The sequence below is a fragment of the Macrotis lagotis genome, chromosome X (assembly GCF_037893015.1).
Source record: "Macrotis lagotis isolate mMagLag1 chromosome X, bilby.v1.9.chrom.fasta, whole genome shotgun sequence".
Taxonomy (NCBI): Eukaryota; Metazoa; Chordata; class Mammalia; order Peramelemorphia; family Peramelidae; genus Macrotis; species Macrotis lagotis.
In genome coordinates, this window is record NC_133666.1 from 125,711,405 (window position 1) to 125,738,866 (window position 27,462).

The window sequence follows — 27,462 nt, forward strand, 5'->3', positions numbered from 1 at the left end:
ACTTTGTAGCGCGCCCCACAGTCCTGTAGGTGTCCGCCCCAGGGCCAGGTCCGGAGAAGTCGCCCGCCCCGGGGAGCTTACCACGGAGCCTAGAATCCTAAACCACCCTTGGAGACTCCTTTCTCACCATGCTAGAATACAAGCGAGAAAGTTCTGGGGCCATTTCTCCCCATTTCTGGGCCCATTTCTCCCCATTTCTGGGCCGAATCACGTCGGATTGAAACGGATGGAAAGACAATGCAGGGAATTCAAAATCCTCCTAAAAAGGCCGTGGGCGATCCGGGAGAAGCCCGAGGGGGGAGGCGAGGCGGCGGGCTCGCCGCGCATGTGCGGTCTCCACGGGAGAGGGCCCTTTAAGGGGCGTGGCGGGCGGCGGGGCGGGGCGGGGCCGGCGGCGGGGGCGCGGCCCGGGGCGGGGCCGGCTCTCCCTTCCCAGACGCCACCGGGCGCGGCGCTGGCTGTTCGGCCACGTCCCCGGGCCACGTCGCTCGCTCTTCTCGCCATCTTCGCCGCTCTCTCCAGGGGCGGCAGCTGAGCCGCCGCCGCCGCCGCGTCCCGTCCCCCGTCGCCGGCCGCCGCCGCGCTCGCTCGAAGCCCTGCCCCGGCCGTGCCCGCCGCCGCCGCCGCCGCCGCCATGAACATCTTCCGGCTGACCGGGGACCTGTCCCACCTGGCGGCCATCATCATCCTGCTGCTCAAGATCTGGAAGACCCGCTCGTGCGCCGGTGAGGAGGCCGCGGCCGCCCGGAGCCCCTGCCCCAGGCCGAGGAAAAGCCGCGGCGCCCCGAGGCCGCGGCCGCCGGGCTCAGCTTCGGGGGGCGGGAAGCGCCGGGTCCGTGCGCCCCGGGGTGCCCGAGCGCCCCCGGGGTGCCCGGGCCGGCTTGTAGGGGGAAGGAGCGTCGGAGAGCGGCAGAGGCCCGGGTGCGGGCCGGGGCCGGGGCCAGTTTGTGAGGGAAGGGCGGGCACGGCGAACCCGGGGCTCGCCTACCCCGAGGCTGCGCGCGGTGACAGGTATTGCTGACCCCGCACTCTGCAGGCCCCGGCGGGCAGAAACCTCGGCAGCCGCCCCGCCCCCACCCCGAGCGCTCCTGCACGCGAGTGACCGCGGAGCGTGTCCCCGGGGACCTTCCAGCCGCCCAGGGCTGCCCTAGTTGAGTTGGAAAAGTGGGAATCAATGAATCGGGTTGGAAGGAGGATGGGCGCTCGACTGCGCCGCCTGGCCCTTGTGACGTGGCGGCTCGGCCGAGGTGCGCTGGCAGGGGGGCCCTCCCTGGGTGCTGCTGGGAGGGCTTGTCCGCAGGGCCCACACAAAAGCGAATAAACAAGGTTTCAGCATTTCTGGGGAGAAACCTTGAAGATTGTGTTCCAAAAGACCCAGTTAGCTTTTGTGGGTGGGGGAGCCGACAGACCCTGAGGGAATTTGCTGCTGCCCTGTTTGTGTTTTATGAATGAAACTAGATTTTTATATGCGCCCTTCATTAATAACTAACTTCATTAAAGCCACTTTTTATATTTTAACTAATAGTACATATTGCTCTGTTAGTGTCATTTTTGATTCCAAGTCTCCCAGTCTCTAAACTTGTACCTTAAGCTTGGGAAATATTGCGAAGAAGAAGACATTCTTTGAAAATACTTATTCCCTGCCATACTGATTGAGATGAGAGGAAATTTGGAATTCTATTAAGCTCCAGAAACTGAAAAGGGCTCTCCTTGTCTTTAAAAAATGCTTTTTTTTACAAAAAAAAAGTGTTTTTGTATCACATAATTATCAGCACATAGTTATAAAAGAGTCTCTGAGCTTTTGACAAATACTGAACTTTTGTTTTCAGAAATCGTTTTTCCTGAACATGGATAGTTTAAATGAGAAATGAAAAGTGGACTTCAATGTGATCTTCAGGACCACTGCTTTTCTTTAAGAGCCACTTTAACTTATTTTCCCTCTAAAAATCCCACAACTGCACTAATAATTCATTCATCTGAAATTCTTCTATGAATATCTTCATCAAATAAAAAAGGGTCATGAATCAGGAAATGCACTAAAAAAAGTATATGACTAACCAAAATAGATTTTACAAAGTCCATGAACAAAAATTTGTCCAGCTTATTCATAGGACAGCTCCTTCAACTACCATATAAAAACCACTTCCATTTATAGATAATTCCAGTAAGATTCATCTAATTTCCAGCCTCTCAAAAGAATAGAAGCCACAATTTAAAAATGAGGAAACAGTTCCTCAATTAATCATGTCCATTGAAGGCAGCGATAATTGAAAATTGATAAGGAGAAAAAACAAGAAAAATTGCAGTGGTTGGGGGAGCCTTTTATTTAGGGAAAGATGGAGTTATACACTTCAATAATTAGCAGATATTTTAATGTAACACAGTAGAGGGATACATATATATATTTGCAACAAATCTTAAATCACCAAGAAATGATTGCTTTATTTGGTTTTTTTTTTGGCTAGGTAATTATTAAGTGTCTGAGGTTGGATTTGAACCCAGGTACTCCTGGTGCTCTATACACTGTGCCACCTAGCCACCCCCATTTGGTATATTCTGAACATAATTCTTGCAAGTTTGCAATGAATTTTGGAAAGGTTTCCATCCAATATAATTAAAATAAAAAAGTTTTCCTGGTTTCAGTTATCCAGAATATTAGGCTATCCATAATGACTCTGGTTTTGTTTTGGTTTTGTTTAAGTTTTTTTTTACAAGGCAGTGGGGTTAAGTGACTTGCCCCAAGGTCACACAGCTAGGTAATTATTAAGTGTCTGAGGTAGGATTTGAACTCAAGTCCTCCTGACTCTAGGGCCCATGCTCTTTTCACTATAACACCTAGCTGCCCCTATAATGACTCTTAATGTTTAAATTAATACATTGGTATAATTCCTTTTGAGTCATAAAAATGTTAGCTTAAGCATTAGACCTTAAGAGATTTTGCTTAGTTCATTTTTGTTGATCCATAAAGTGTAGAGTTAGCCTTCTGTTTCATTTGAAAATTGGACCCTTGTCATTAACTCTCACACACTTTAGGTTCCCCCAAAATACAGAAGAGTCTTTGAAGTTAGTATATTTCATAAATAATGGGGGCTTATTTGTGAATGTGAATGTTAGATTAAAAAAATAATAAAGCAGGAGCTTTTGGCATAGAAGAATTACAGGGGTCAAGAAATTTGAAGCTACTTTATAGTTTTTAAAGAAACCTTGTATTGGTTTAAAAGATTCAGATATTTTTCCCCCCTTCCTCCTAGTGTTCAGTGTTCATTTAAAGGGTTGGGAAATTTAGGAAAATGTCATATATTTTAGCAACTGCTAGGTTAGTCAGAAGGGGAAAGAATTAAGTGAATGTTTTTTGTTGTTTTTGTCAGTAAATAACAGTGTTAAGAACTAAGCCATTTTCTAGTAATCATTTTTAAAGACTCAAGTTGTAATAGGGATTCTCACATGAAGCATCATAGTCTTCAGATCATTTTAGTTCCTTATTGTGTGTTTTTTGGTTGATTTAAAAATATCAAATTATGTTACAGGGTTTATTTTGTGAACAAAAAGTTGAATTGCTATTTTTTGTTATCCTAATTATGAAAGTTTAAAAATTGTTTAGGTTCTCTTTAAAAGTATAAGTATTTTACACAGTATATTTTTCAGTAAAGACAGTTATGCATTTTGGTTCTCTAAAAGTTCTGATGTCCAGGCTCATGTTGGAATTCTGGCATTTTCTCAATGCTAGACATGAATTAGCTACTCTGGTTGCTTCAAAAACCACTATTTTCACAAGTACTATAAAAAAAAGTACTGCTTTCACAAGTGTTAGAGTAAACTAAACCTTTCTTTATTTTTCTTTCATAAACAGCCCTACTACTGTTGATACTGTTTTCTTTTTTGCTTTTTTTTCCTTGTGGGTGTGCCTATCATTGCTCTATTAAAAATGGAAGCAAAAGTTCATCATTATTATAAAATTTTAGTATCTCAAAATGTTGAATTTAAATTTATTATGTGTTAAAGGGCTTATAATAAATGAACATAGGTCATTGAAATATCTTTGAGATGTTAACCTGTTCTATCAATCTGTGTCCATTTAATGACAGATGGTTGAGACTTATTTTCTATAATGTACCTGAGCTTCTATGGATTGAGGTGTGCAATTTTAGGAGTCAGTCTTGATTCTTGTATTATCTCACAGAATATCAGAGTTGGATGAGACCCCAGAGATCATCTAGTCCAACCTATACCTGAACCAGAAAAATTTGTACAATATACACAAGTAGTCACCCAGCTTTTGCTTTGAAGATGCCCAGTGTTATTTGGAGTTAGCTTCCAAGATAGCATATTCATTTCTTGGATAACTAGTCATTAGGCAGTTTTTCCTTAAGTGAAGATTAAAAAAGTTTTTAAAACCAATATCTATTTTTTTAGTTAAACATTCCCAGTTCTTTCGGCAGTTCCTCATGTACCATGTGGCTGCCCTCTCCTAGAATCTTATCAATGTCCTTTCTAAAATGTTCAGAACTGAATTCATTCCAGATATGTTCTCACTGAGCAGAGGATTGTATTAATTTTCTTAGGTCATATTAAACTTGAAGTCTACCAAGACTCCAAGATTGCCCTGGAGACTGAATCTATCAAAAGGCCACTTCTTTCTCCATAAGGAAATTCCCTTAATAATTTTGGTTAGCACTTTTCTTAGCAATTTACAATAAAAGATCCCTGGAGTTTTCATATTGATTTAAAAAAAAACACAAATTAACATTACCTATATTGCATTTTTCCAGTTACTTTTTCATCTGCTTCTAAACCTCAAAATTTGACACCTCTGCCCTAGAATCCTGAAAAATTAAGTGACTTGACCAGATCCACATAGGCAAGTCTGTATTCAAAAAGTGTCACTTGAACCCAGGTCCTCATTACTTTGAGATTGGCTGTTTTCCATTCCACTTTGCTAAACTGATCTCTAATCATACTTCCTTCATCCTATACTTAGGAATAGATTTTTAAAAAAATTCAGCTGGATTTGAACTCAGGTCCTCCTGACTCCAGGGCTGGTACTCCACCCACTGTGCTACCTAGCTGCCCCAGGAATAGTTTTTTGAACCTAAAAGGTCATACTTTAAATTTATTCCTATCATGTTATTAAATTTATCCTGTGGTTCTAACTAGTCAAGATATTGAATTGTCATCCATAGTGGGCTAATCCCTCCTGATTTCATGTTCTCTAAATTAGATGAATATGCCATCAGTGTGTTTAAGTCATTCATTAAAATGTTAAACTACATAGACAAATATAGATTCCTCCAGTGTTATCTAAAGTTTCTTGAAGCTTGACATGAAACCCTTAATGAATGACTGCTTTTTGGGTCCAGTCATTTAACCAATTCCAAATCTTATATTTTTGTCCAATATCTCTTCTCCGTGTTTTCACAAGATTAACATGAAAGACTTTGTCATATATTTTGTACTCCCAAGCAATCTTTGTGTAAAATTCACATTAAAAAACAGTTTAGCTGAGCATAGGAGGAGGTACCTTTCTGACCTGTTATTAGAAAGAATTCATAACAAAGCATGAAATCTCTGGTTAAAATTTACTTTCATTTCTAGGTAGATTTGGTAGTGCTCTGAGGCTCCAGATTTAAGAAAGATGTGTGGTATAGTAGCGAGAGCTCAAACTTTTTTTTTTTTTACTGAAGTTTCTTATGTATATGGTGGTCCTAGTAATTCTTCTGGTTCTGTCTTTTATTTATTTGTTTATTTTTTTTAAAATTCATATCTGTCTTCTTACAGCCCCTCCAAGATTAACCATTTCTATCTTTTGTCATCTTTGGCAGTTTGATGGGTATGAGGTGAAACATTTTAATATGTTTCTCTCATTGATTTAGAGCCTTGGCAGCTTTTCTTAGAAAAGTTTTTATCCCTTTTTTCCTTATCTCGTTCCACCTTGCAGGATATCTGTATGCATACTGTGCCTAAACCTCTAAGTAAGAAAATCGAAAAATAAATAATAACACTATATAGTGTTTTAAGGTTTACAAAATGCCTTACATATGTTGTTTAATCCTCACAAAAACACCGAAGTAGGTAGATGTTCTTAATATCCGCATTTTTAATGATAGGGCAGTTAGATGGCGTAGTAGATAGAGCACTGGCCTTGTAGTCGGGAGGATAGTTTGAATCCAGCCTCAGACATTTGACTCTTAATAGCTGTGTGACTGGGCAAGGCATTTTACTTAACTGATTGCCTCGAATCCAAGCCACTGGACTCAGATGGCTCTGGTGGAGAAAGTGAGACTGGTGACTTAGCACAGTCCCCTCCCACTCAGTTCCAGTTCACATGTTTGTCATGGCATCACCTTCCTGATGTTGTGGTCTTCTTTAAAAAAAAAGCAACATATTGAATATTTTACTGATAGTAACTTGATTAGGATTATACAGTTTGTATGCATCAAGATTTAAAATTAAATCAACTAACTCTTAAGTTTAACTCTCTGCCCACTGTTTCTTTTCTTTCTTTCTTTCTTTCTTTCTTTTTTTTTGCAAGGCAAGTGGGGTTAAGTGGCTTGCCCAAGGCCATGCAGCTAGGTAATTATTAAGTGTCTGAGACCAGATTTGAACCCAGGTCCTCCTGACTCCAGGGCCGGTGCTTTATCCACTGCGCCACCTAGCCACCCCATTACACCACCAAGTCGCCCTGGCATAATGTTTTTAGAAAGAGCTTTCTTGAGTAGTCATAGGCCTTTGGTTTGTTTTATTTCTTGGTCCTGAAACACTGTTTTCCAATATAGTTTTCTTCAAATTGTACTATGCTTCCAGTATTGTCATGTATGTAAAAAATGTAGCTGTGGCACTGAACTTCTATTATGTAAACTAGAGGATCATCTCCATCTAGCCTGAACCAGATTAAAAGATACTTGGGAAATAAATAAAAATATAATATCAATAATGTTGATTTGTAATATTCTAAATCAAGTAAGGATCTTTGATGAAAACTATTACTGTTAGAGTCATAGAAGATATGTGGAGTAGCCGCTTTTATCGTGTACTCTATAGCTTCTTTTTTATAATCCTCTGGATATTTTACCCTTAATTAAACTTTTTCCATATTGGTAAAAGACATTGCAATAGCTTGAAGTTTATCAGTCAAATGCCCACTCCAGCCTTGTAGCTGTTATTCATTACCTTTCCCATATGGGTCATGCTAAAATTAGTTAGAATCCCATTCAGTTACTGCTTAGAACGAGAGTGGTTTGGTCTGCAAATTGATTCCCATATAAATGGTCCTAAATAAATGGTAAACTTTTCAGAGAAGAAATCCTTTTCCCTAGCTTTTGTACCTTCTTTCTCTATTTTGGAGTAATGATTTCTCTGGGTATTTTCATCACAATTATAAATTTGCTGAATATTTTGTGATTGCTATTAAGGATAATGCCCTTTGGAGTTGCTGTCAGACCACCAACACATGAGATTGAACAAATCATCAATTTTAGCCTGTACAGCATACCATAAGTTAATAAATAACGTAAACATTTTCTATACTTAACGTTCAAAGTACAAGTATTGTTATGGAAACTAGTTTCCTTACTGTTATATAAAGGATGTTATTCATGTTCTGAAGATATGATAATCTTATGTTCTACCTGTCATATTGGGAACATAATTTAATGTAGAAAACATAGCCAAAGTAGTACTGCTGAATTAGACTTGACCTCAAAAAAGAATACTGGTTTTTTAAGTTTCAAAATTGATTTAGATTTGACAAGATAATTGCACCTTAATATGGAAAATGAATTAAAGTTCACATAAACATTGTAAACAGGAAGTTTAGTTTAATTTTATCTACTAAATTTTCGTGGTTTGTATGAAATTATAATTATTTTCTGTTATCTTTGGCATGTCTCATTGATAGAAAACTTTTATTAGGAACTACTCTAACCTGATACATTCATTCTCTAGAGAGAGGTTCTTTGATGGTATCCTTCCAAAGAATCTCAGTTATGTCCTAGGCTTGTTATGACTGCTTTTTTTTTTTAATGAAAAATTTACTGTTAGCCATCACCCATTTAGTATTTTGGGCAGATGATGAAATCCAAACAAAATTTTCTATTGTTTTATGAGCTCCTTAGAGAACATTACCTATTGCAGAATCTACCTCTTCCCAGTCATTATTTAATCATATCATCACTATTACTGCTACTACCACAATTAGTTCCTTCTTCTATATTCTAGCAGCTCCACTCTAGCTTCTTATTAATTCTTTGCCTCAGAAAGTAAGGAAACTACTTTCATGATCCGCTGATAGTTGTTAAAAACATGCAAAACAGGGGCGGCTAGGTGGCGCAGTGGATAAAGCACTGTCCCTGGAGTCAGGAGTACCTGGGTTCAAATCCGGTCTCAGACACTTAATAATTACCTAGCTGCGTGGCCTTGGGCAAGCCACTTAACTCCATTTGCCTTGCAAAAAAAACTAAAAAAAAACCCACACAAAATATAAGAGTACAACTGGTACTTTTTTCAGAAGTAATTTGACGTTGTTTTCTCTAGAAAATGATGTTTTGGGGTGGCTTGGCTAGGTGGCGCAGTGGATAGAGCACTGGCCATGGAGTGAGGAGTTCAAATCCGCCCTCAGACACTTAGTAATTACCTAGCTGTGTGGCCTTTCTTTTCTTTGTTTCCTTTTTTTTTTTGCAAGGCTAATGGGTTAAGTGGCTTGCCCAAGGCCACACAGCTAGGGAATTGTGTCTGAAGCCAGATTTGAACTCATGTACTCCTGACTCCATGGCCCCCTGTCCTTTGTTTTCAATGAAGACCTTGGAATCAGGGAGGTGAAGCCATGATATGCATGTAAATTGGATTTGAAAGAGGTGCTCATTTTCCTCCAGAGCCACCTGGGTCCAGTGACCAATATGAATCAGGATAACTGGAGATGACTTGGGATGAGAAGCAATCAAGGTTAAGTGACTTGTCCAAGTCACATAGCTAGTGAATGTTAAGTGTCTGGGTCTGGATTTGAACTCATATCCTCCTGACTCTGGGATGTACACTATCTACTTCACCATCCAGCTGCCTGATAGAAGGAAAAAATAAATGAGAATCAGTAAACAAAGGATTGTGAATAGGATTGAAGAGAAATTGAAAAAGAATCATCTAATACTTTATGTGTTATAATTAGTTTAGATGTAAATAATTATTAAGCAACTATAGCTTTTAATAAACCATGTAATTTTTTAAAGTAAATGAGTGGTAAATATTACATTTTTCTTTCTCCTGCTCTCAGATGCTTTCATTCTGAATTTTTGCTCTCTATTCTGTTGTTAACAGACTGCCCTTCATAAAGATTATTCTGTAGTTAATTTTCTAGGTTCTCACAAATACTGTGTAAGCTTTCTGAGGGCAAGGTCTATTTCATTTTCTCTTGATGTCCCCACTGCCTAGCACCATACCTTTAAACTTTAAAAATGTTTATTGAATGAGAAATTTGAGGAAGGAAAAAAATTATTGGATAGGACAGGAATATTTAAATGTCACCTGAGTTGACCCTAGAAAGAAAGTAGGAAATTCATCAGATGAAAAAAGTTTAATGACTGGAATTCAATTCTAGACTTGAGATAAAGCAATGATTTGATGTTTGGGGGGATGGGACAGGGAATTTTAGCTTTCTCCTGTTCTTAGTCATTCTGTGACTAACAATTCAGTTAGTTGCTTTGTCTTTTCTCTTCAGCTGCCAGTTTCAAACTTTGTGACTTATTTTTTTTTTTACCAAGGAAGGAAATAACTGAATTTCTAAATCCCTTATGAAAAAAAATGACAATGTGCAAAATGGTTTTATTGTTAGGAAGTGGTATCCAAAATACTTGTTAGCAGTGCCCTTTACTAAGGAATCAATAAATAATGTCCAGTGAAGATTATTTATATATATAGAGAAATCTAAAACATAATGATAGTATTGTATTTATGTCAAAGCTTCATATGTTGATAATATTTATCATGTAGCGTAGGCAATATTTTCTGACTCCCTAGGCCTTAGCACATCAATTGATACATTCAATTGGTTCCTTTGAAGGGAGAAAGGAAAATAATGGACTGGGTAGAAATATCTCCTTTTCCTCACTTATAAAATAAACATGTGCCAATTCACTGGAGACTGGGCATTGATCTTTTCATTATTGGTTTCTGAGGTTTGAAAAAGAATGTGGGGGGCAGCTAGGTGGTGCAGTGGATAGAGCACCAGCCCTGGAGTCAGGAGGACCTGAGTTCAAATTCGGTCTCAGACACTTAATAATTACCTAGCCGTATGCAAGCCACTTAACCCCATTGCCTTGCAAAAACTTAAAAAAATAAAAATAAAAAAAAGGAAAAGAATGTAGTATCAAGGAAATAAAACCAAATATGTCATTGAGTTGTACAAGTCAAGCTTCTCTGTTTTAACTTCTTTCTCCATAAAATAAGGGAAATGATTTCTTGATTTCTAAGTTTCCTTTTTGTTCTGATTCTCCAATAAATGATTCTTGTAAATGAGGTAGCTCTAGTATTGTGCTTTTTCTAATACTACTCTACAATAGAATTGTTTGGTTGTTTTTTGTTTGGTTTTTTTTTTGGCAAGGCAATGGGGTTAAGTGGCTTGCCCAAGGCCACACACAGCTAGGTAATTATTAAGTGTCTGAGGCCAGATTTGAACTCAGGTGCTCCTGACTCCATGGCCGGTGCTCTATTCACTGTGACACCTAGGTGCTCCTACAATAGATTGTTTGGATGTCCTATTACATTTATACTAGGATTTTACATGTAATTTTCTTTGTCACATAAATGTCAAATTATAGGTGTCTAATGATCATAATGAACTGCTAATATCTTACATTTACAAAGCAGTCAAGGTATGTTATGGGCTCTTCTCACAATAGTTCTCTTTGGTAGGGACAGCAAACATCTTCATTTTGCAGAAGGAAACATTCTGAGATAATTTGTCCAGGATCATAATAACTAGTGAAAGCTTCAGATAGCATTCATGCTTGAGTTTCCTGATATCAAGTCTGATATTCTTTCCTTCCACCATGCTTATTCTGAAGTTACCACCAATATAAAGGATGTACTATTTTCATATCGCAAACCTTGTTTTAGCAAGCAGCTTAGGTAATTGACACAACTACTACCCTTCAGTTCTGAATAACACTGTTCCTTCTTTTTACTTGGCCTGGCATTACGTTGTTATAGGGAACTCTCTCTGAGAACTCTTTGTCTACCATGGCAGCCACACAACTGCCCTGCAATTTAAAGTCTTAGAGAGCTATCTAGGTGAGATGTTTATTTAAGGCAATGGGGTTAAGTAATTTGCCCAAGGTCACACAGCTAGACAATTATTAAGTGTCTGAGCTTAGATTTGAACTCAGGTCTTCTTGACTCCAGGGCCAGTGATCTAGCCACTGTGCCACCCTAGCTGCCCCATACCTAGGTGAGATTTAAGAGATTAAATGATTTGCCTAGTAGGATCCCATAGCCAATATATGTCAGAAGGTGAACTTGATCCCGTGTCTTTCTAACTTGAGGCCTACTTTCTCCCCGCTATATAATGCTGCCTTTCTGGCTTACCTGGTTATCACTTAGATCTTGCTGTTTCTAATGTCTAACAGTCTCTTTGGCTCAATAGGACTATAAGATGATCACTAGGGTTCTGGAGATAGGAACAAAAAGCAGAATTTAACTTTACTCTATTTTAAAATCACATCTCATTTTTCTTTTTTTATCTTCCTCATTTATCAAACTTGATTCCAGTTGATTTCTTGTTCTGAAAATAAAATTTAGCTTTTAGGAGCAAAATTTGCTATCATTACAAAAGAAAATATCCAAAAATATTCTTTTTTTTTTTTTTTTTTTTTTTTGCAAGGCAGTGGGGTTAAGTGGCTTGCCCAAGGCCACACGGCTAGGTAATTATTAAGTGTCTGAGGCCGGATTTGAACTCAGGTACTCCTGACTCCAGGGCCGGTGCTCTATCTACTGCTCCACCTAGCTGCCCCCCAAAATAATGAAAGCATTATTTGAAATAAGTATATCATTTCCTATTTTGACTTGTTTGAAGAAGCAGATTCTCATTTGGAGTTATAGTATTATATCAAACACAAGCTAAGTGAGACAGTGGATAAAAAACTGATTCTGAAGTCAGGGAGTCCCGAGTTCAAATTAGCCTCACACAGATACTGTATGATCCTTAGGAACCTCTCTTTGCCTCAGTTTCCTAAACTGTAAAATGGGGATAATATGGTAGTGAACTGCTCAGCATAGTGCCTGGCATAAAGTAGATTCTATTTATAAATGCACATTCTCTTCTCCCTCCTCCCATCTATACACATGTTCTAGTATGTCAGGGGTTTTTTAAGTCATTTTTCTTTGTATATTTTTTATACTCGGGAATGTCACTTAATACCAGTAAATTCAGTTTTTTTGTTTCTGTTCTTATGCAAAACCACCTCAGTTTCACCTGAAGATATTTTAAAGCCTGTGTATTCTTATAATAATACTTCCTTCTACTTCTTTAGGTATTTCTGGGAAGAGCCAGCTTCTATTTGCACTTGTCTTCACTACACGTTACCTGGATCTCTTCACTTCATTTATTTCACTGTATAATACATCTATGAAGGTATAATATGCCAGTAATAATGCTTATTGCAACCATAACTTTTTGTATTTTTTGTTTAACTCTATTGTCTACCTAATGGGGTAGTTGAGAAGAAAATATTTTTGTAAACTGTATTTATATAAATGTATGTTGTTAATTGTCTGTTTAGGAAAAAAGCTACAAGCATATGGCCATACTTAGATATGTTTTCATTACTTGGACAAAATATAACTGGAAACTGATATACTTATTATAGATATTGGATTTCTATTTCAGAGAAACTAGGCAATAGTTAAAATGAATTGAACTTTTCCATTCCAGTTTTCAAAAGATTATACACCTTTTTTAAGTTTCAAGTTGCCCTTTTTTCCCCCAAGTTTGACTGCCATGGTTTAGCATTGCAAGGTTTGCAGCATATGTAAAATAAATTTTAATTATCTGTGATTTGTTAATTCTTAACCATTAATTTATATAATCCTACTGTCAGTGACTTCTTTCCTTTCAAAAAAATCTATAGGTTGACTTTCTAAATATAAATTCTTTGCAGGTTTACATGAATATGGATTAGATTATTTTTGTGCCAAAGATACTAGTTTAAATTAAAATTCTCTTTGATAGAAAAAAATAAGATTCTAATTCCCATCCAAAGAATATAAGGAATTCAAAAGAGTAAAATGAATACTGTGTAAATATCAGTACATCAAGTAAGACATAGTTTTATTTTTTCTATTCGCTAAAGCTTTTGGCTCTTAATAAACTTATATTAGAAACTCCAGATAACTGTGGTCAGTGCTTTTATGACTGAAAAAGCTTACTATCCCCATGCCATGCTCAGTCATTTGGAATTGCCATCTTTCAATAGAATAAGAGAACAGATCCACCAGATACCAGAATTCATAATCTTATGCTAGTGGTTTATATTTCCATCCAGACAACACCAGTGGCCTGCCTCTTCCAGTCTGCCATTTGTTGTTGCCTAGTATACAAAAATTCTCATGTAGTTCCTTAGGTAGTGTAGTTCCATTTTAAACACCATAATATGGGGCAGCTAGGTTGCACAATGGATAGCGCACTGTCCCTGGAGTCAGGAGTACATAACTGAGTTCAAATCAGGCCTCAGACACTTAATAATTACCTAGCTGTGTGGCCTTGGGCAAGCAACTTAACCCCACTGCCTTGCAAAAAAAAAAAAAATGAACACCATAATAATTTTTTTAAAAAATAACTAACAGTAGTTGATATTTATATTTCATTTCAAGGTTTACAGTGCTTTGCATACATTTTTTTTTGTTTGTATATACATCCTTCAAAGTAAGAACAAATTATGATGGTCCCCATTTTATAAAAAGTTACCTAAGAACTTTAAAAATAGGGGCAGCTAGGTGGCGCAATGGTTAGAGCACCGGCCTTGGAGTCAGGACTACCTGAGTTCAAGTCTGACCTCAGACACTTAATAATTACCTAGCTGTGTGGCCTTGGGCAAGCCGCTTAACCCCATTGCCTTGCAAAAAAAAAAAGTTAAAGTCACTTGGAGGTAGGATTCAAATTCAGGTTTCTCTTGACTCTCTAGTCTAGCACTTTTTCTGCCACATGCTATTATTTCCTAGTATAATCGTATTGTTTATTCTGCCCTGCCTATGTTGTCCCAAATTTAAATCACAGAATAGTCAAATTTTTGTCCGGCTTAACCAATTTGAGTATATTTTATTTTGTAAGTAAGAGAAATTTGAATTTGTTCTTAGTATTTAAAAATATTAAAAGTTAGGTTCACTGAATTTTTTATATGAGGCCTTATTTTAACATGCCTCATGTGAGAAATTCAGTGAACCTAATACAGGTGATCCTAGATTTTTCAAAAGCTAATCACAAAGCTAAGATCTAATAGCTACTACAGAATGGGAAAAAAAGACTGGGTAAAGGTCCAGTGATAGATTGTGTGTCTCTTGTCTAACCAAGAACAACCCAGTTAAATTCATAAAAGTTCACCATTACCGCAGCAACTCTAACTCATAGAGAAGTACAATCCCCCTCTAGAAGGGGGCACTTACATTGATAAAGTCTCATATTGTTGGAATATTAAAGATAATTCTGTAAAGTTTTAATATCTTGTTCTTTCCAAGAGGGCTTCTTAACTCCTTCCCTTTCTCTAAAACCTCAGTCAGATAGAGGACAAAGGGGAAAAAAGTTTCATTCCACCCAGAAAGAATATAAATTAAAAGATAAACATAATCATTTTCATCATTTTCTCTTGATAGCTTTAGAAAGTAAACAGATTTCAGCCGACCAAAAAATATTGGACATATACCCCCTTCAATTATTATTCTGTGGTCCAAATAACTTTTCAACATAAAGCAAAAATATTATTGTAGATAATCCCAGCCTGTAATAATTTGGGAGTTGATGACCTCTAGAATTTCCAGATATATTTATTTTGAACTTAAATACATAAAGTAGAATTGTTTTTTAACCTCTTAACATTTTAATACAGGAAGATTTAATATATTCTTGTTTAAGCCTGACATATATAAACTCAAGGGGAGAACCTGCTAAAATGACAAGAAATTAATATGTTCTTGTTCTTAATAGTTCTTTGATATGTAATCTAATAGTTTTTTTAAATAATGTTAACTACTCATTAGCACATACAACTTAATATGTAGCTATATTAATTGAATGTTTCACTATGTGAAAGGCTAGTTGTTGTTACAAAATATCCTCCTCTAATGTTTTCTTGGTGAATCAATATTTGCTTTGCAGTCTTTTCAGGAATAAACTTTTCCAGTGAATAGGTAAATATCAGATACTTGACTTTTTGTGTGTGTGTGTGTGTGTGTGTGTGTGTGTGTGTGCATATATATGAGAACAAGCAAACTGAATTTTCAGAAAAGTAGGCAACTATATAGATGTATGGAGGTGTACATAAATTATACCTTTAAGAGCAACAATAGTTATTTCATACTATTCACTTATATGATTTAATGTTACCAAATCACTGTTCTCATCGAAAAAGAGTGGTGTTATCAACGAATCCATATCTTATTGGATATTATTTAATATTATAAAGTTTAATTTGTAAATTGTTACCCATACCTAGAAAAGGGCAAGCCAGGAAATACTTTCTACTCATTTAAGAATAGTTTCTAAAGTGAATTCAATTTAAATTTTTTTCTTATATTTTATGGATTCAAATGATAAGAAAAAAATACATTTCCTTATACATATATTTTGTGAAGTGAAGAGTTGGGAGACTTAGAGAACAAAATAATGACATTTCTGATTTTTACTTTGTATTTATTAGCTTATCTACATTGCTTGTGCATATGCCACTGTGTACTTAATCTACATGAAGTTCAAGGCTACATATGATGGAAACCATGACACATTCCGAGTAGAGTTTCTGGTAGTCCCTGTTGGAGGGCTGTCATTTCTAGTCAATCACGATTTCTCTCCACTTGAGGTGAGTTAAGAGGTGGTTGGGGACTTTGAAAGGAATACTGAGGGAAGATGGGCTAAAGAGCAGAGTGATTTTAAGGTGATACAAATAATTTTCTCTGATTGTGAGAATCTGTCATTGAATAAGATTATATGTTATATTCAAATATATAAATCTTGCTTTTTTCTTTAAATTACTTCCTTTTGTTTTATATTATTAATTTCAGAATATATATTTCCTTTACCCTTTATTCAGCCAGTCTTCTATTGCAACAAAGATTTAAGAAGAAAAATTCCTTTGTTTTCTTTTATAAAGAGAACAAAAACAGAATCTCATTATCTTGACTCATATGCCACTTATTGTGATATAATACACACTTGGTTACTACTTGAAAGTCACAGTCTCTTACCAATCATCTAATGCCATCCTTTAATACAGTTAATCCTGCATGCTGATATTCTGTAAATCAGTCATCCTTTTTTTCTACCTGTTCAAAGTATTAGAATTTTTTATATTGCTAGACTTCCATTGTTTGATATGAACTTTGATTCTGTTAATAGTTTAAGAACAGTATTAAGACTTTTTGATTGTCATGGTATATGAAATACCATATTTTTGTGCATAAAATTCATGTAAGAGAATTATACCAGTTTTTTAATCTTAAAGATTAAAAAAAGATAATGAATTTGGGTTGTCTTGGTTAAAAAAAGAAAATCTGGGCAGATTCTTGTGGAAAAGTCATGAGAGAAGTTTTAGAGACAATGTGATCAAGAATAGGGGAAGCCATTAACAAATTTCATATTGCTTACATAAAGGACTGACTTCCTCCAACAGATCCATTAAGAAAAGAAAATTGTTGTGTTTCTTTTAAGAAGATAGAGCATTTAGTCCAAAGAAAAGTAGTTGGATTATTGTAATTCTTCCTTTGGGACAGAAATTTATAAAAACCATGGGTACCTTTCCTGTTTGGTGGTATTAATTCATCTACTAACTGTAGCTGCCTAACTTATTTTACAGATCTTGTGGACCTTCTCAATCTACCTTGAATCAGTTGCCATCCTCCCACAACTTTTTATGATCAGCAAAACTGGGGAAGCTGAGACCATCACCACTCATTATCTTTTCTTCCTTGGTCTATACCGTGCCTTGTATCTAATTAATTGGATTTGGCGTTACTATTTTGAGGGTTTCTTCGATCTCATAGCAGTTGTTGCTGGCGTGGTCCAAACTATTCTCTACTGTGACTTCTTCTATTTGTATGTTACAAAAGGTAAGACTTGTGGAGCATCTCATAGGGTATTTAAACCTTATTTATAAATGCATTCTGAGGGAATAAGGTTTAGCTTATGGATGGAACAATGGACTATCCTCTTGGGGAAAACCTGGATTCATTTTGCATTTCTGAAACCTACTGACTTTGTGACCCTCTGAAGTCATTTAACCTCTCAGAACCTGAGACATCTCTAAGACAACAATGTGCAAAAAACTTGCTGATCTGAATTAGTAGGCAAAAGTTTCCTCCTCAGTAGTTCCTACCTCATTGAGATCACAGATTTGATTCTCTCCTTTTGGAATAGGATTGTTTAGTATCTCTAACAGATAATCTCACTCTGAATGCTTGTAAATTCACAAAGCTGGACAAGTTTTGGGCTAGTTTGAAAGAGAGAGTATTTTTGGTGAATCAGTCTATTAGATTTTAAATAGGATTCCAATCCTTCTGAAAATTGACATATGATAAAAAAAAAAAATAAGTTATTTTGAACAAAAGAAGACTGTTATGCAGAGTCGGTGTGTAGCCAGATAGTTCTTATTTCATACTCTGATAGTCAAAAGTTAATTGACTTTACTTTTCACTTGTAATCAGCCTGTTTTTCTGCCTTTCGCTCTATTAGGTGTAATCAATATGTGATACATTCTCAAATATTAAGGAATGAAAAGAGAGATGAAATTAGAGAATGATATCATCTCAATGTTGTAATGTGTTCTTATTATTTCTTTTTTCTTCTCTCTCTTCTTAGTACTCAAGGGAAAGAAGCTCAGTTTGCCAGCGTAAGTGCCAAAGACCATCGCCAGCATCTGTCCTTCAGGATGTTTGGACAGAATTCTTATCACAAAAAAAGGCATAAGATGCTTGAGACAGAAAATCAGAAACTCAACTTTTTTATTGCAGATAGTCATCAGCGGCTCTGTAAGAATACAGAGGAAAGTAAACCAGCGGATTTCTGTTTTATGCATCTTGCCTTATCTTTTTTTTATTACTATGTACAAAGATTTTTTTACATAAAGAAACTTAATGCTGTATTAATAAATTCAGTGTGTAGTTTCAATTGGGGTAGTTCCAAAAGTGAGGTTTTTTTTGTGAGGTTGTTTACAACCAGGAATAAGTGCAAACTTTTTTATTTTCAAGAATTCTTTGAAATTGCTAACTTTGTGTCTACAATGAAATTGTGCTATTTGGCAGTTGGTAGATCATATATTTTTCCTTCAATTCCATTTGCATTCCACTATATTTATTTTTTTGCCAAAAGATGAATTATATTTGTTAATTGAAGTCTGAGACACCACATGGGAAGTGTGAAGTGTTATGTTCATTATCTATTACCATCTAATATGGAAATGACCCTTGGAAATCACAACTATACCATTTAAAGTTGACAGGAATGATTTATCTTTTAGATCTATATTTTTCATTACCAAAAAAAAGATTTTTAGGTTGTGATTAGAGAGAACAATCTAGTATTAAGACCATCAAAGGCACATGCCTTCTATCCTTATTTAAATTTCATTTGGAGGGCTGTTTTGATGAGAAAAGAATATTCAGTCCCTAGATTTAAATGGGCTGTGGTTCTTAATTATTTGATTTGTGATACTTATTTCTGTTCTTCACTTAGTGGGTTGGAATAGGAGGCATATTAATTATATTGAATATAGAATCCTCCTAAACTTTGTTATTGCACCTCTATATAATGGGCTATAAGTTGTTGATTGCAATAATCCACAGGCAGCCCATTTTAAATGCTCTCCATGTTTATAAAAAAGCAAAAATCAACAAGTATTCAAAAATGAATACTTTCACAAGTAATGTCCATACTCAGATTCATTTGATGTCACTTTTGGGGGATTAGTTACGATTTACAGTTGTGTTTTTAAATTGACAGCATCAATTATCATTCTTTATATTCTTTAATGACTTTTTTTTACTGAGCTGTTGCATGATTTATCCTGTGTTACCATCCAAAATAAACATTTTATGAAACTTAGAATAATCTGTCTTTGTCTATGAATTAAACTTATGACGTATCCTGTTTATATGAGTTTTGTTTTAAACTTAAATTTTAAAATTTGCAACAAAAGCTTTCATGATGTAAACACTTAAAAGTCCATTTAATTATTATACTTGCTTTTTCTATTTTGTAAAAATCCAAGATTTCTTTCCTTCTTATTTGCTGTTATATTTTGACATTGCTTCATTTTGAGTTATGTAAAAGTTGATGTTAGGTTTTTATGTGATGCATCACAAATGTTAAAATATTGAATACTAACAGTAACAAGAAGGATATAGTCTTGCCTTCTGCACTAAAATTATTTAGGGGAATGTGCTGAATGGGTTTTACTTTTGCAGAGTAACCCTTTTAGTGTCAATAAACTAGCAGGGCAACTGCTTAATTATGAATCTCATACCTTTTTGCTCCTCCATGGTTTTTTTTCCCCGGTCCCTTTCCCTGCATTGTCCCCTTTTGTATGCCAGTTCCTCTTTTTTCTTGATTCCAGCTTTTTTTTTTCCTCCTATGTTTCTATTTCCATCTTCCTTGGAGTGATTCTGAGAAGATAGGAAAGAAGTGGAAGAATATGATATATATTTGACAGAATGTCCATAATTATAAAAGATTGCATCTATTTTCTTCTGTTGAAGTAAAAAAAAGAAATGGAAATAAGCAAAAATAAAAAGATTTGAAACTAATTAGTAAATGAACTTATTTTGAAAAAATTCCAATTTTGTGATTTATTATAATGGAGTGATTGCATTTTAGTTCTTGTTCCCAGACTGTAATGAAATTAGCTAAGATTGAAATTACATTTTTCAAATAAATTTGTTTTAGTTGGGGTGAGAACTGGGGAAGAATTCACATTCTCATTGGAAATTCAGTGCATCTTCTGTGGCATTGTCTTCTTAAACACTATGTTAAAGTAGCTACCTTGACCTATTGAATAAAGTTTATCAGGTAATGTAATACACTCTTATTGCTAAAATGTTTTTGTGTCTTCTTTTAAATTCACAGAATAAACAAAATATGATAGTTTTATTTTTACACTTTGCTAAGATTTATGGAATACTTAATCTAATGAGTTAGGTGTATCTAACATAGCTAATACTGTAACTATGTAAATTTTGATGTTTTGTTATCAGGGAAGTAATGCCATGACAAGCACATGAATTGGATTTCAGTGAAGAAGTGCTTTGCTAAGTCAGTCATTGGTTCCAGTGGTCAGATATGAATCAGGACAACTGGAAATGGCCTGGATGGGGGGCAATCAGGGTTAAGTGACTTGCTCAAGGTCACACAGCTAGTGATGTCCAAGGCTGTATTCAAACTCTGTCCTATTGACTCCAAGGGCAGTGCTCTATCCACTGCACCACCTAACTGATGATTGCTATCCATTTAAGTATGTAGAAATTAATCCTGATCTCTCCAAGTAAATTTTTTTATTGTTTTTTGAATTTTACAATTTCCCCCCCCAATATCCACCCCCACAGAACATAGTCTGATAGTCTTTACATTGTTTCCATGCTATACATTGATCAAAATTGAATGTGTTGAGAGAGAAATGATATCCTTAAGGAAAAAATAAAATATAAGAGAACAAAATTACATAGTAAGATACCTTTTTTAAAAAGTTAAAGGTAACAGTCTTTGGTCTTTGTTCAAACTTCACAATTCATTCTTTGGATACAGATGGTATTCTCCATCGCAGATACCCCAAAATTGTCCCTGATTGTTGCACTGATGGAATGAGCAAGTCCATGAAGATTGGTTATCAACCCCATGTTGCTCTTAGGGTGAATTAGAGGATGAGAAATGTTGACCAATAAAGGCCATCCAGATATTTCTTTCCTAAAGAAAGTCAAACCTAAATTTTACAACAAGAAAAGGAGATAGGTAGAAGATAATGTGATGCTTGTTTCTCCTGGGTTTCTAAATTGTTCTCTGTAGTTAAATATGGAGGTCTTGAGAATTAAAACATAACACTACTGAGGAAGTAAGAACTGAATTAGGAGAGAAGAAAAGTAACAAAAGATTTAATCTATGTCCTAAGAAGAAGGGATTGCTAGGTGGCGCGGTGGATAGAGCACCACCCCTGGAGTCAGGAGTACCTGGGTTCAAATCCGGCCTCAGACAATAATTACCCAGCTGTGTGGCCTTGGGCAAGCCACTTAACCCCATTTACCTTGCAAATCCTCCCCCAAAAAGGGACAAAAATAGATAAATGAAAGGAAGGGTGCAGTGCCTAACTCCTCTATCATAATGGATTGATACCCCTTCCTTTTCCTGATGGGTTCTGTTTTGCCATGCAACCATACAAGTAATACCGGTCTTGTCATATTTATGTGGTGGGACACTGGAAGATCATAAATTAGGGATAAATTCAGGGCAGTCAAACATTTGTAGGGAGTAACATTGGCAGCTTCTTGGGAGAATTTTCTTGAAGGAATCTGAGTGATCATTTACTTTAACCCTGTTATATAAAATAACTAACCAGTAAATGACTTGGGCTTACGGACTATAGGTATAAAAATAATGACAATTTTTTACATCAGTGAACTATGAAACGGCTATGCAGGGTATTGCATATTGCTTTATTTGGTATGCCCTTGCCCTCTACTGACTGAAATAATGGAACTCTGGGAGAGATTCAGTTCTATACCAGTATGTGTAGGTAGCTGGTTAGTGACTTGTCACTATGGGATTATAGTTTATATATGCATGTCATATTTTCATTTTGTGTTCCTTCCTTGCCTGTCTCCCACTAATTATGAAATAAATTGTAGTGTATTTTGAAATAACTTTTTTTTAATAATGATGCAGCCACTTTAAGCTAGGAATTCCATGAAAATTCTTATCTTTTGTAAATTTGTACTCTTATTCCAGAATAGAACAAGTAATTTATGCCTATTTCCTTTTCTTCTAGGAAGCTGCATTATTTAACAAAAATATTTGGGTGTCATTAAAAAAATACTACTTACTAACTGATGATGGAACTTAGAATATCAAAAAGTTGTTTACAGCCTTTGATAAAATCTCAGTTTAATAATTGATTTAGTATTTTTTTGAAAAATGAGCTCTCATTTTGAGTATACTGTTTTCTCTAAGGACTTGCTGGTTGCTGGTTTAGAGACATCAGTTAATTGTTGGTATATTGTTTATATATGCAAGTAATTCTGTAGGTGTGTGTGTACAGAAAGTTGGGTAAGATGTTAATCTTTGTAACCAAATTTTTTTTATTATTGTAACCAAATTAAAAAAATTCTTTTTAACCCCATATCAACCTAGTTTTTACTTGATATTATTGAATATTTGCATTATGAGTGTTTTCAGCTTTGGATTGTCTCCATATAATTTTAACTTTATTCTTATTTCCATAGCTGTACATAATTGCTACTGACTCAAATCTTACAACCTTCAATTCCCTATCTGTTCCTTTTCAATTTTTGCTTATTCATGTCAGATTATGCCTCTTCTCTTTTCTCTCTGTATTCTCTTTTTGGGTAATTTCATTAGTTCCCAAGGATTCAATAACTGTCTCTATGTAAATGATTTCTAGATTTATATACTGAGCCCAGGTTGTTGTTTCTAAGGTCTAAATCTTGTTTCACCAACTGCACATTAGAAATTTCGATTTGAATGTCTTAGAGACATCTCACACTCACCATATCTAAAAGAAAATATTGTCGTTCGCCCCAACAATCCTTTTCTGAACTTCTCTATTACTGTATTCAACAGTTTGCAACTTCGGTGTCATTCGTTTTTTTGGGGGGGGTGTTGCAAGGCATTGGGGTAAAGTGACTTGCCCAAGGTCATACAGCTAGGCAGTTATTAAGTGTCTGAGGCTGAATTTGAACTCAGGTCCTTCTAACTCTAGGACCAGTGCTCTCTGCTCTATCCACTGTGGGACTTAGCTGCCCACATTTGGTGTCATTCTTGATCCTTCATTGACCTCCATATTCAATCACTTGCCAAATTTTGTCCCTACTATCTTCACAACACTTCTCACATATGATTTGACCAGTTGTCATCTTAGTTCAAGATTTCTTTATCTTTTCACATGCTATCCTCCACATTGCTTTGGAAATAATTTTCAGAGTTTACTTGTGATCATTTCACCTCCGGTCACCAAACTCTAGTGTCTGTTATCTCTAAAATCAAATATAAGCTCTATTTGGCATTTGTAATTTTTTGCAGCCTACCTCCTTCCTATCTTTCTAATCTTGGCTTACTCATTTTTCTACAACCAACACTTCAACTTCTATCTCCTTATGAGTGGTATGCACTCCTTTATTCATCCCTTCCACTTGGAATCTCCAGTTGTCTTTAATAGCTCAAAAGTCACTTTCTATATGAAATCTTCCCTACTTCCCTTGGGATCTATTACCATAACCACTTTATATTTATTTTGTATAATGTATGTAATTATATTGTTTGTCCTATCAAATTGTAAGCTCCTTAAGGATAGGTACTGGTTTACTTTTGTCTTTCTATTCACAGGGCTTTTTCCAGCTAGGTGATTAGTGGGTAGAGTGCTGGCCTAGATTCAGTGAAGTTCAAGTTTAGCCTCAGCCACTTACTGGCTCTGTGATCCTGACCAAGTGACCTAACTTCTTTTGATCTGTTTGCCATCATACAGTTGAGGCTATTAGCAGCATCTACCTCTTGGGGTTGTAAGTTTCATATGAGATGATATTTATAATTGTAAGTGAACTTTTTTTTTTTTTTTTTGGCAAGGCAGTGGAGTTAAGTAGCTTGCCCAAGGCCACACAGCTAGGTAATTTTTGTGTCTGAGGCCAGATTTGAACTGAGGTACCCCTGACTCCAGGGTCAGTGCTCTATCCACTGGGCAACCTAGCCGCCCCAATAAGTGAACTTTAAAAGTTGAAGAGGTCTGAATGGGAATAGTCTGCTGGTGAATTACAGGAAAAGCTGGGAGTTTTGGATCCAACTTCATTCTTAGTGTGATGGAGTTAGAAAAAATGCTTCCTCCAATTATTATCATTAACTTCCTATTTGTTTTATCACATTCAATATCAATGTGGAGCAGAGCTGGACATAAATATACCACATTCTTCCAGATTTAGAGGCTAGAAACTTTGAAGTTGCCATTGAGTTTTTCTTTTTGATATCCTATATCCAGTCTGTCATTAGATCTAGTAATTTTTTCCTTGTGTTTACATTTTCTTTCTTCATTCCCACTACTAATAATTCAATTAATTCAAATGTTTATTACATGTTTAATTGTGTACAAACTATTGTCCTGGGCACTAGAGATATACAAGTTTAAAATAAAAATCTCTCTTAGAAATTCAAATACACAAGTGATACATATAAAATGTAAGATAATAAATAAGGTTTAGCATAATGTAGGAGAAAAGGAAAGCTAGAGGCAAAAATAAGTTTTCTCATGAAGTCACTAGATGCAACATTGACTTTGGAGTCAGAGAGCTTGGGTTTCAATCTGTTCTTTATGTGATTAATTTACCTACAAGAGCCTCAGTTGTCTCATCTGAAAAATTAGGGTGCTAGCATAGTTCTCTAAGGTCCTTTCCAACTCTAAATCTCTGTCAGATGTCTATGACATTCTTCTGCCAGTCTAAGGCCTTCAACATCTCTTGAATGTTTTCTAATCTTGACTTATTTGCTTTCAGTCTTTCCCTCAGCATTTCATTTTGCGTGCTCTTAGTATTTCAGCAATTCAGCAAACTTGTAACTAAGTCATCAACACAGACTGAACTTCTGTGACTTAAAAGAAAGTCTTTGAGAAACACTAAAACTGAAAATTTCATCATTCCACAGCCTTTCCAAATTAAGCTAGGCTTGTCTTCAAACCATTATACTTCCTAGGTTCCAAACTTTCCATCCTAACAGTAGGGCCTAATACTTAACACTGGCAAAATAATCTCTGATAATCCAAGCTTGTTTCCATGCCACAATGAGTCATTCAAAGTAGAACTTGAGTGGAGTATGTAAACCCCACCAGTTTTCCTAGAATACTCCTTTAACATGTCACTTCTATCTTCAAAAACCTCTGCTACTGTCATCATACTTGTAAGAACCTGCACAGTTTTCAATATAAACTTTCAGGTTAAAAAGTGAGACTTAAGGTCTATATTCAAGAAAGCTAGTTTATTCAATGTACATTTATCAATGTGCCAAGCTGTCCTAATCTAATCATCAGCTGACTAATTTTAACCCTGTCTTAATTCTGGATAGATTTCTATCTACTTATCACACTAAAAAAGCAAACCTAGGGGTGGCTAGGTGGCGCAGTGGATAAAGCACCGGCTCTGGAGTCAGGAATACCTGGGTTCAAATCCAGTCTCAGACACTTAATAATTACCTAGCTGTGTGGCCTTGGGCAAGCCACTTAACCCTGTTTGCGTTGCAAAAGAAAAAAGAAAAAAGTCCTGGCTCAAATAAGTTACAAAGAGATAAGGAAGAGACACCCTCCTGGCTTCCATGGTTTCATTCTTATTTCCTGTCCTTAGTTTTACAGTCACTATATAGTAAAATTTCAGACCACTAGCAATGGCAGTCTGGAATCACTGAAATCACCCTTTTTAACTTCCTTTTCTGACTTCATCCCTTTTCTTAAAGAGAAAATATGATTCTACTGCCAATTGGGATCAGTAACTTAAATTCTCTGAATTAAATTGGAACATTCTTTTACTTACAGCTCCAACCACCTCCACATTAATAAAAATCATCATCATCATCATCATCATCATCATCATCATCATCACTGATATAGTACTATGTGTTAGGCTTTTTACAGTTTTCTCATTTGATTGTCACAACACCCCTAGGAAGCAGGTTATTATTCCCCTTTTGTAGATGGGGAAATTGAGGTAAAGATGTCAAATGGCCAGTGTCCTATAGCTAAAGTCTGAGATTGGATTTGAATGAGAATTTGATTCCAGGTTCAATTCACTCTAACCACTGTGCCACTAAATTAATCTACTCATTAGAGCAAACCATCAATGCATTCAGCTAAATTCAAAATCCTGAGGGAGTAAAATCCAGAATTATTAGCCCACCATCAAGGTATAGCCTTCTTTATTATTTTAAGTCCTATTCTATTCTACTTTCCTATGCAGAAGTTTTCATGTTATCAAGCAGTATTCAATCCAATAGTTTCAATAAGGAACACACACTTCCAGAGTTGATTTTAACAAGATTTTGATTTGCCCTATTAGAATTCATTTTACTTCTTCTGGAGAGCTACCTCTAAGAAATGAGAACACATTTTTTCCTCTTTTTTTTGCAAGTCTTTCCCCCCATTCCTTCCCACAAAAACAAAAATAAAAAAGATCAGTAGGCAATAACTCTGATGTAAACCAGAAGTTTCCTCCCATAGCCTAGTGTTTTCTCTCCCACACTAACAAGAAACATCAAGGGAAAAATAAAAACAAAAAGAATACAATACTAGTGAGACACACCTATAGGGAACACTTGACCAAAGAAGCTCATGACTTTGGTACTAATGAACTCCATGTCCTTTTTCCATTCCTGAGGTTCTCATGCTGCTCCCCTCCAGGCAGAACATTTTGGATTTTGTTGTTGAGTTGTGGCTGAATCTTCGTGATTCCATTTGAGGTTTTTTTTTAGCAAAAATACAGGAGTGATTTGCTATTTCCTTCTCCAGTTCATTTTACAAATAGGAAAAACTGAGGCAAACAAGGTGAAGTGACTTGTCCAGGATCACACAGCTGGTAATCTGAGGCCAGATTTGAACTCAGGAAGATGAGTCTCTGACTCCAGGCCCAGCACTAGACATTATGTCACCTAGCTGCCCCATCATCTCTATGGGCTAGGTCATTCAGCTGATCTCCCTGGTTCTATTCCTTCCTATAATTTGACTTGCAACTGCTGGGACTATTTTTCTTTTGAATCTATAGTTTGTTCTCTGCTTTGCTGAGGTCCTTGGAACCACCTTCACTGATGGTCTTTTATTCTCTGGTCCTACTTCTTGATACAAGTATTATCTCTCTCCTGGATCAGTAACTATTGTAAAGCATCATATTGATGGGGAAAGGGGAAGAAGAAAGAAAAAACATCCTCTGTTGACCTCTAAATTAAGTACTAAGTGAATGGCAAATTGATACTACCTCAAGAGCTAGGTTTTTCCTCCACTGAAGGTTCTATTCTAGATTTCCAGGGATTAC

The 27,462-nt window shown here is 36.2% G+C and overlaps 1 protein-coding gene across 1 annotated transcript; it reads left to right on the forward strand.

The window, feature by feature from the left end:
- Positions 1-433: 433 nt before the first annotated feature.
- On the forward strand, positions 434-18,258 carry KDELR2 (KDEL endoplasmic reticulum protein retention receptor 2). Its single transcript, XM_074208113.1, has 5 exons — positions 434-725; positions 12,516-12,616; positions 15,894-16,052; positions 17,046-17,298; positions 18,047-18,258. Exons 1-5 carry the CDS (start codon positions 635-637, stop codon positions 18,079-18,081), a joined length of 639 nt encoding a protein of 212 aa, XP_074064214.1. The 5' UTR covers positions 434-634; the 3' UTR covers positions 18,082-18,258.
- Positions 18,259-27,462: the final 9,204 nt, after the last annotated feature.